Source organism: Balaenoptera ricei, chromosome 14 (assembly GCF_028023285.1).
Source record: "Balaenoptera ricei isolate mBalRic1 chromosome 14, mBalRic1.hap2, whole genome shotgun sequence".
NCBI lineage: Eukaryota > Metazoa > Chordata > Mammalia > Artiodactyla > Balaenopteridae > Balaenoptera > Balaenoptera ricei.
The window spans coordinates 21411202-21420752 of record NC_082652.1 but is presented as its reverse complement, the minus strand read 5'-3'; the positions used below and the strand labels follow the sequence as shown (position 1 = coordinate 21420752).

General features: G+C 60.1%; 1 protein-coding gene across 2 annotated transcripts; it reads right to left on the bottom strand.

Annotated features, from left to right (window-relative positions):
- Positions 1-1991: 1991 nt before the first annotated feature.
- Positions 1992-9551, bottom strand: RNF215 (ring finger protein 215). Of its 2 annotated transcripts, none has more exons than XM_059894820.1 (9): positions 9164-9551; positions 8764-8907; positions 8209-8280; positions 8043-8128; positions 7464-7620; positions 3482-3601; positions 3261-3404; positions 2916-3018; positions 1992-2826 (listed from the first exon to the last, which is right to left on the bottom strand). In XM_059894820.1, exons 1-9 carry the CDS (start codon positions 9449-9451, stop codon positions 2804-2806), a joined length of 1137 nt encoding a protein of 378 aa, XP_059750803.1. In that variant the 5' UTR covers positions 9452-9551; the 3' UTR covers positions 1992-2803. The 2 variants fall into 2 exon arrangements, with proteins under 2 accessions (XP_059750803.1, XP_059750804.1); XM_059894821.1 differs by having other exon boundaries at positions 3482-3598.

Sequence of the window (9551 nt, the reverse complement as noted above, 5' to 3'; positions counted from 1 at the left end):
GCTCAGCAGGGCAAGAGTCCTTCCTTCCCTGTCCTGAGTCCCCAGCCATGTGGGTCATTGGCCAGCAGAGGCCTGGCACACTGTGCACCCTCAGTAAATGGGAGCTTCCTGCCTCCCTCCTGATAGGGGCAGTGGGGGAAGAGGACACACCGAGGGCAGAAAGAAGCTTCTAGCACCTGGGCGATGTGAAAGGCAGTCTTTTGATCCCCATAGCAAAGGCTAAGGGGTAACATGGACTCAGTGACCCCCACCAATAAAGAGCAGGGTCAGGGTAGGGGGTGCGCAGGGGAAGGAGAGCAGCCGCCACGGTGGGCCCGGTGAGGACACCCGAGGCGAGGAAGGAGTCAGAGGCCGGGGTCCTGGCTCAGGCTCACAGAGGCAGGCAGGGACCACCCAGCTGTGAACCTGGGGATGGGGACATTAAGGATCCAAGAAAATCAGCCCCCCTTTCACTGCAGAACGCCTCACCTTCAGGAAACACAAGTCGGAAAGGGTTTCTCTAAATCCAGGAGGTTGGATCCCCAGGAGGCCACTGAAGGCAGGGCAAGCCTTCACCCAGCCAGAGAGCGGGACACCCCAAGCCAGCCCTGGCTTTCCCAGGCCTGTCCCTTGGGGCCAGGGCACTGATGCCACCAGCCACACCAGGCCTGCAGTAGTCGTTTTCCTCACGAAGCCTCCAGCCTGTCCTGAGCCACCCCGCCTATGAAGGACAGGCGCTAAGACCTTGCTGAGGAGTTCTGGGTGTGGGGGTGGGATGGGAGATGCTCTTGGCTTTCTATGACAGTTTTCCCTGGTCAGGAGGCCAACAAGTAGAGCACCTCAGTTTACAGAGAAAAGTCAAGAAGAGCTGTGTGTGTGGCTGAACTGGCATGGCCACGGGCTGCCCAACTCTTGCTTCTGTGGAGCCCGGGGGCTCGCTGAGGGAGCCTGGGCTGTCTGGACTGGGCCCCTCACAGGTGAGAGCCAGCCCTCAGGTGTGCTCCCTGAGGCAGGGGGCCCAGGCCCAAGTGCAGGGGGAGGACCTGTCACGGCCCGGCTCCTCTCCGCATCCATTCAGTAGCTCACAGGTCTGTAGGTCAGACGTCCGGGCCCTGTGTGGGTGGGTTCTCTGCTCAGGGCCTTACAAGGCTGAAATCAAAGCGTCTGCCAGGGGTTTCCCTGGTGGCACAGTGGTTAAGAATCCGCCTGCCAATGCAGGGGACATGGGTTCGAGCCCTGGTCCGGGAAGATCCCACATGCCGCGGAGCAACTAAGCCCGTGCACCACAACTACTGAGCCTGTGCTCTAGAGCCGAAGAGCCACAACTACTGAGCCCGCGTGCCACAACTACTGAAGCCTGCACACCTAGAGCCCGTGCTCCGCAACAAGAAGCCACCGCAGTGAGAAGCCCGCGCACCACAACAAAGAGTGGCCCCCGCTCGCCGCAACTAGAGAAAGCCCACGCACAGCAACAAAGACCCAACGCAGCCAAAAATAAAAAATAAAATAAAACTTAAAAAGCATCTGCCTTCTTTTTGCAAGGGTGTGGGACAGAATCCAGGCTCATTCTGATTGTGGGCAGAATTCTGGTTCTTGCAGCTGTCGAACTGGTGCCGCTGTCAGGGCTACTCTGGGCTCTGAGAGGCCATCCAACTTCTTGCCACGTGGCCCCTCCATCTTCAAGTCGGCAACAGAGAATTTCTCAGGCATTGAATCCCCTCCATGGTTCAAATTTCTGAATTCCTCTCCTTCCACCAGCTGGAGAAAACTCTCTACTTTTAATGGGCTCACGTGGTTAGGTCAGGCCCACTTGGATGCTTTCCCATATTAAGGTCAACTGTGCCATATAACATAACCTAATCATGGGAGTAAAATCCATCAGCGTCATAGTGCCAGGATCACATAAGGCGTGTCCATGGGGGCTGGGGGAATCTTGGGGGCCACTTTAGAATCCGCCTCCCACGGGCAGTAGACTCCAGGGCGACTTGTTTATCTTAAAACATCCACACAAATTTTACATCTTATGTTAAAATATATCCATGTTTATTTTAATATTAAACCTCCCATACCCCAAATCTAAAAAAACGGATGCCCCTATAAGATGTACATTTATCCTGTGGCTTCAAGTATCCTGGTCAGCAACCTGTAGCCCCACGGAGAAGCACAGGACTAGATGGTTTCTAAGGCCTCTGGTCCCAGCCAGGCCCCAGAAGGGAGCCCAGCTGGACAGGCCATGGGACCTGCAGCTGCCGGTGCCCAAGGACCGAGGGTAGCAGGCAATGGAAGGGCCGCTAGGTTTAACATCATAGCCTTCACCAAGATGTGTCATGGAATATGGTCAGGCTAGAGTGCCCCCAAGGCCGGATAGCTCCTCTCCCAACCCACCCCCCAATAAATAAGCACAAAACCTGGCCACTGCAGCCTCAGCCCCCAGGGATGCCCTGACAGGCAGGCCAGAGAGCTCCCAGAGCCCTGGGAACAGCAGCACTGCCCACACCCTCTTCCCCAGGTCCCTGGCCAGAGTCCTGGGAGCTGTCTGAGCGGAGGGCAGGCACCCCAGGATGGCAGAGAAAGGCCCCAAAGCAGCCTCTCTTCCTGCCGGGTCTGGGCCCTGCATCCTCAGCCTGGGGGCTGTGGTCCCTCCACCCCAGTGTGGATGTGGTGGGCACCTTGCCCCTCAGCAGGGGAGGCCCCTATGCCTCCTTCCACCCATAGGGTTTTCTGTCCTGTTCCCCCTGCCGTCTTGTTCCAGGCACCCAGGGCCCAGGGCCGGGATGCAGGTGGAGGGGTCCCTTCCCCACATGCAGAGACCCAGCCGGGGCAGCTAATCATCTGAGTAGCGGTTCCCTGCAGAAGAGGAGAAAAAATATCAGGGAGGGAGGTGTCAGGTGGGAACCAGGTGGAGACGGTCAAGGGCCCCCACCCTTGGTGCTCACCCAGGACGTTGAATTTGCACAGCGGGCAGGTCTGCTGGAGCATCAGCCAGGGGTCCACGCAGTCTCGGTGAAACTCATGCTTACAGGGCAGCACCCGGAGCCACTGCAGGGTGGGGGAGAGGGCTCAGGACACAGGCACAGGCCTCTAGTGGGGGTAGCAGGCCCCACGCCCTCACCTGAGCTGGGGAACTGAAACCCCTGTGACCTGCCCCACCCCCATGCTGCTTTCCATAGCTCTGGTGGGGCTGGGTGAAGGCCTGGTTGGGGTACTTCTCAGGTCTCTTGGGAGCAGGGTAGGGGGCATCACGTGTCAGCCGAAGGCTGGCCTCTGCCCAGGGCACTAACTTGCTTGTTGCAGAAATAGTCCAGACACACGGCGCAGGTCTCAGCACCAGGCTCCGGGGGGCCCTGTGCTGCCCGGCCCAGCCGGCAACGCCGGGTCTTGAGGGACGCCAGCCTCTGCACCACCCGGCGCTTGAGCAGGTCCACCTGTGGGGGAAGGGCACACAGTTCCCAAGGGCTGGGGACACCAGGGCTCCCGAGGGCCCCCGAGGGCTGGCTCCCACCTGGCCTCGGGGCTCCCGCTGGCTCTGCCGGGATGCCTGCCGCTGAGCTTGGACCACGAGGCCTGTGCACAGGAGCATGGCCACCAGCAAGATGGTGTTCCACAGCTGTTGCAGGGGCTTCTGGGGAGAAGAGCAGGGTGTCAGGGGCACTGGGGCCACCCCACCCTCTTTACCCAGTAAATCCACCCCAAGGACCAGGCAGATGAGGTCCATGGGCACCATGACCCCGGAGGCGCCAGGCTTCCTCTTCTGAAGCTGCTGTCCCCCACCTCCGCCCCGTGCTCTCTCAGGGACTGCCCCAGCTCCACCCTACATCAGTGCTCAGCCCAGGCCAATCCTGGGCAACAAACCTGGTGCTTGTGCACTCACAGAAGCATCTACTGACAGCCTCACAGATTCCCCAGCCCAGGACCCCCATCCCTACCCAGCACTCCTCCTGGTCTGCTCTCCTGGCTGCCATCACCCACCCACCCACCCCCATCCAGGCTGAGCATTCACAGCCTGAGAGGGCGCTAGTCCCTAGGCCCTGCCTCCTCACTCCCTAGAGGCCCCGCACGCCCCTCCTCTCCTCCCCACTCTGCTGCTCTTCAGGTGCCCTGCTCAGGCCTCACCCGCCCAGTTCCCACCCACAGTCACAGGGATCTCACCTGCAAACCCGATTACACAGCAGCCCTACTGGACCCTTCCCTCTGATGCTCCCCTCCCGCCTCCTCCGCATTCCCCATCCTCAGGAGGAAACCCAAACTCTTCTACCAGGGGGCCCTCAAGGCCCTTGATCTCCACCCCTCCCCCCTCCCCCCTCCCATGCTCCCTGCCCCTCCCACGTCTGTGCCTTTCCACACTGTTCCCGGTCTTGGGAACTAATGCTCTTCTTCCATGCTCCCTCCCTTGGCTTATAGCTTTGGACACCTCTTGCTCTGGAAGCTCTCCCTGACCAACCCTGCCAGGCAAATGTTCCCCCCTCACCTCCCCTGCCACCCTCCTCATACCCACTCTGCCCTCAGCGGTCCTCCAGCTCGCGCTGGTCGGAGGGAACCACGTCTGAGGTACCTCACTTCGCCTTTGAGAGGCCCCCAGGGGGACACACTGACGTAGACTTAACTGCCACCATATCCAGTGCGGCAGACAGGCTGTGACCACTCAACAGCTGGCTCAGGAGATGACACAGCGGAGGAAGCAAGACCCAGCCGCTGACCCACCAGCACGCGGGCCTGCGGATGTGTCACAACTAATAAATGCATTCGTTTAAAAGTTTTCTGCCACCGTGTTCTTCCCCAGCCAATGCTGAAGTTCAACTGCCAACACGTGGTGGGAGAGGGGCTGAGAAGTGATTTGATGGGCAAGGTTGGGTGCTGTTAGGGTCACAAGATGTTGCTTTTGTTCAGGGTGGAAGCACTCTGGGGGCCACTGCCAAGAGGGGTCTGTGAGCCCCAGCTTCACGCTCTGTCCCACCCTTGCCCCCTGGCTTGTGTCCCCGTCCCCTTTCATCCATGGTGGGATGGTGACACCTACTCAGGAAGCTCTCCCGAAGCCCCTAGGCTGAGCTCAGGTGCCTTCACCATGACTGGAGGGCCATGCCCCTCACCAGCTCAGTCATCACCCCAGCAGGTGACAGTGTCTCTGGCCTAGCTCCTCTCCTGATGGGGCCGCATGAGCCCAGGGCTGGAGCTGTCCTGTCCTCATACCCCCTGCCATGCTGAGCCAGGCTGACAGGTCGCAGGACTCGCGCGACCTTTATACTGTAAGCTCTCTGGGGCAGAAACTGGAGCTCCGTGCTTTGGAGCGGCCAGTGAGTTCTGGGTGGGCCGAGGGTGTGGCTGGCCTGGAGCTCTACTGGAGGCCAGAGACCCCATCTCCCCAGGCTCGGTGCATCTTGGGGACCCCCACGTGAGGAGAGAGGGCAGGGTTGGGCCTTGTCCATCAGAGCAGTAGGACATGGTCATCGGACTTTTCTGATACATGCTGGCTACAGCTCTGGACGCCCAGAGGCTGGAGGAATGGTGAATGGGCCCTAGGGCTGAGAGCTGGCCCTGGCTGGCCTTCAGACACCTCAGCACCCGTGGGCTCCCAACACCTGTACTGGCCCACCCCGGCCAGCAGCAAGGTCAAGGCTGTTCAGCTTTGCCCTCACAACCAGCCAGCCTCACCTGACCTACAGTACGTGCCCACCTCCTGGCCTCTTGGGCACGCTCCCGGCCTGCTCCTCTCTGAGCTCCAGGCTTTCTGCCCGCACCTCCTCCCGGTCTCGCATCTGACAGCCCCTCACCAAATGCCTGCCCCTCCCAGAAGTCCATGTGGGCTGCCCTCCAGGGGGAGAGAGGGCGGGCTCCCTCCTCTTCCAGAAAGCCCTTCCTTCCACTCCCGCAGCCTCACTGCCCGCTCCCTCTGCAGAACTGCGGTTCACGCTGCTCAAGCGAAATCGTGCTGTCTGGGCTGCCTCCGTGTAAGTTCCTCTTCTCTGCCTGTCTTTGAGGCCTTGAACGGCAGAGCCCGGGTCTTCCAGGCCTTCTGTACCCTCCACAGCCCTTCTCACGGAGCCCCAAATGTCCTAGAATATCAGAAGTCCTTTGGTGACTGTTGACTTACTCGAGCACTCATAACAATACAGGTATTGTAGCAGAGCAGCCACCCATCTGCTCAGTGCCCGCCGTGAGATTTACATTCACGATCTCAACAATCCTGTGGCCGTGTGCTATACCTGTTCACAAATGAGGAACGTAAGACCAGAGGTTAAACACGCAGCCTAACATTGCCCAGCTAAGGTTTCAGAGCCTCATTCCAAGTCTGCTTGACTTGAAGCTGCCTTGCACGGCTCCCCATCCACCAAGGCATGCTGGAGGCTGCGTGTCAGGAGAGCGGGGCAAACCTGCCCTGCAGAGTGGGGATTTGAGAAATGCTTGTAGACACAATACCTTTGACCCTCTCTATGCTGAGCACTGGGAAAGCCAGAGACAAATAAGACACAGCCTGGCCTTCGGGAGATAAAGTCACAGTCCCCAACGGTCACACAGGATGGGCTGTCCTAAGAGGCCTATGAAGGGCCTGACAAAGCACTGCTGTGATTTAAAAGCAGGAGAGGGGGCTTCCCTGGTGGCGCAGTGGTTGAGAATCCGCCTGCCAATGCAGGGAACACGGGTTCGATCCCTGGTCTGGGAAGATCCCACATGCCGCGGAGCAGCTAAGCCACAACTATCGAGCCTGTGCTCTAGAGCCTGTGAGCCACAACTACTGAGCCTGCGCGCCACAACTACTGACCCGCATTCCTAGAGCCCCGTGCTCCACAACAAGAGAAGCCACGACAATGAGAAGCCCGCGCACCACAACGAAGAGTAGCCCCAGCTCGCCACAACTAGAGAAAGCCCACGCGCAGAAACAAAGACCCAATGCAGCCAGAAATAAATAAATTAAATAAATAAATTTCTTTTAAAAATTAAAAAAGAATTAAAAAAATAAAAATAAAAGTAGTAGGGGGGCTGGGGGCCCAATGTGAGGGAGGCTTTCCAAAGAAGGCAGGAGGATGAGTTGTGAGGGCTCTGGCTGGACTGGGACATACAGAGCTGGAGAAAGAGGGTGTCCAAGCCTACAGACAAGCCCCGGTGGCAGGAGACCGGGGCGTGAGTGGAGACCGGTAAATGGCACAGAGTGGCTGGAGTGTAGGGAGAAGACTGGGAAAAAAACGGTGAGTGATCAGGAGAGCTGTGAAAGCCAGGTAAGGAGTTTGAACTTCATTCTGCAGGTGATAGGGAGTCAAAGAAGGCTTCTGAGAGGGACAGGGACGTGACAACAGCAGCAGCTAAGGCTGACTGTGCATGACCCCGGGTCAGGCACCACACTGAGCACCCACCCGGCCCCTGAACCCTCACAGCAGCCCTGGGAGGTGCAAGGGGTGGTCCTCCCCACCAGGGCAGGAAGAGGCCACAGGACTGGAGACAAGTCATGTGTGTGGTCCCCCCACCCCCACCTCCTCTCCCCAGGCACCCACCTGCTCCTGGGCCCGACTGCCTCCCAGGCACACCAAGTCCTGCCATCCTCCGTAGCTGTCCTTGGAGAGGCCACAGGTGGTCCACAGGGTCAGCTTCCACTCGATGTTGGCCGACAGGGACTCTCCGCTGGTGATCTCAGCCGTGGCCTGGGTCCTCCTGGGAGGGAAGGCCAAAGGGGCCAGACGGAAGGGCTCTTGGGAGGAGAGGCCCGGACCCACTCACCCCAGCCTTGTGGGAAAAGGATACCCCTGAGTATCACCCCACAGCCCTTCTGCTTCGGCCCCCACGCCTTTCCCAGCCAGTGGTTTTTCTAGTTCTCATAACAGCCGGCCAAGCAGGCCCTCAAGCACAGGGAAGAGTCAATCAGGAATCTGGCTTCCTCCTTGTTGGAGCCAATCACCTCCACGTATAGAGCCCATAGAATCATCTCCTCCTAGTCCCCTCACCCATTTTTCAGACTAGGAGGCTACAGTCTCAGACTAACAGGGAAGGCCCTGGTCCCAGGACGCCTGAGCCCATGACAAAGCCAAGGACCCTAGCACCCAAGCCCAGTCCTTTGAGCCCAAACCCCAACTCACTGCAGCAGTGCCTCCAACAGCTTAGTGACATTGGAAGAATAATGGAGGACGATCACTGGTCTGAGCAGAAGCTGGGATATGTCCAGCTGTAGGGGGACAGGGAGGTCAGCCAGGCCGGGTCACCCATTCCCCAGCCTACGTGCCCCGAAAGCCTGATCCGGTTTACCTCTCGGACCACGTTGTGGTTCAAGATGAGGAGAAGCAGGGCAGAGGCTCCCAGGAAGAGCGCCCTCCGCATCTGCAGGACAGAGGCAGAGGCTAGCACACACCCTGCCCACACACCTGTCTCACCACCTGTGGTCATAGTTATTCTCAGCTCCTGGCTCTGTGGTTAGCATTTCCTCTGGACAGATCAGCTATAAGCTCCCTGAGGTCAAGGGCAAAAACCCTTATTCCTCTCACCTTCCCCCCAGATGCTCTGGGGGACCCAAATAATACTGTGCCTTCCCTGGTCCAAGCAGGGCAGGCCTGCCCATCGACCCCCAGCAGGAACTCCCCATTGGATACTCTCAAAGTCTGGCTGAGCTTCCTGACTCTCTCTGGCCTCCTCCCACCTCCCTGCTGCCAACCACACTGACTCCAGTCTACCTCTGGGGTCCCTTGCCCCAGCCAGGCCCAGGGCTTCTCTGGAAGCTCCTTAGGGGCCCACCTGGTAGTCTGGTTCTAGCAGTTGCCTTGAAAACCCTTCCTCCAGCCCCCTTTCCACATACACCCCCTGCACCTGCTGAACCAGAGCCTTAGGATAGCCCTGTGGGCCGCTGTCCTGACTCTCCTGGTGAATCTGGGCCTCCTGCTCCTTGCCCACGTATGCCACTGCAATCCAGCCTTCTACCGGCACCTCCTGCTCAGCATCCACGATGTCCATCTGTGGGGCGAGGGGCCATGGTAGAGGGAGGAGGGGGAGGAAGGGGGATCGGTCACACAGACGATGCAAGGCCAGGGTTTGGGAACGAGTCTGGAGGGGAGGGCATCTGATCTCAGGTTCTGGAAGCCGGAATGCTGGGGGCCTGGGCAGCCTGGGGAAGGGGCGCTGGGCTGATAGGGCTTGGTCCAGGATGAAGGCTGGATCTGGGTGCAGGGTCTACGGCGGGGCGGGGGCCATATGGCTCAGCGGCGCTCACCAGCAGCAGGCGGCCACCCAGAGGGAGCGCCGGGTCGGCCTCGGGGCCGATCCTGACGCCCTCCAGCAACAGAGCGTCCTCCCGCGGCAGCCTCACGTCCACCCGCACGGCGCGGGCCCCGCCCCGCCCCGCCCTGGCAGTGGGCTCGCTGCCGTCCGCCGCGGCCCCGGGCCCCGCCAGGCCCAGCCAGAATGGCAGCAGGGACAACAGCAGCAGCAGTGGCGACGGCGGCGGCGGAGGAGGAGGCGGCGGCGGCGACCTCGGCGCGGGGCGAGCGGCGGGGCCCATGGCCGGAGACAGGGGCGCCGGGGGTCCTGGGAACGTGGGGAAGCGGAGAGAGCCAGGCCGCAGCCGGACAGGGCGGGACGCCGGGAGGGGCGGGGGCGGG

Excerpts from the sequence above, each read along its gene's own strand:
- RNF215 (XM_059894820.1), bottom strand. The coding sequence starts at position 9,451 with ATGGGCCCCGCCGCTCGCCCCGCGCCGAGGTCGCCGCCGCCGCCTCCT. Across the intron at positions 8,129-8,208 it reads ACCACAACGTGGTCCGAGAG|CTGGACATATCCCAGCTTCT; the intron begins GTAAACCGGATC and ends GTCCCCCTACAG. Across the intron at positions 3,602-7,463 it reads GCAGTCGGGCCCAGGAGCAG|AAGCCCCTGCAACAGCTGTG; the intron begins GTGGGTGCCTGG and ends TCTTCTCCCCAG.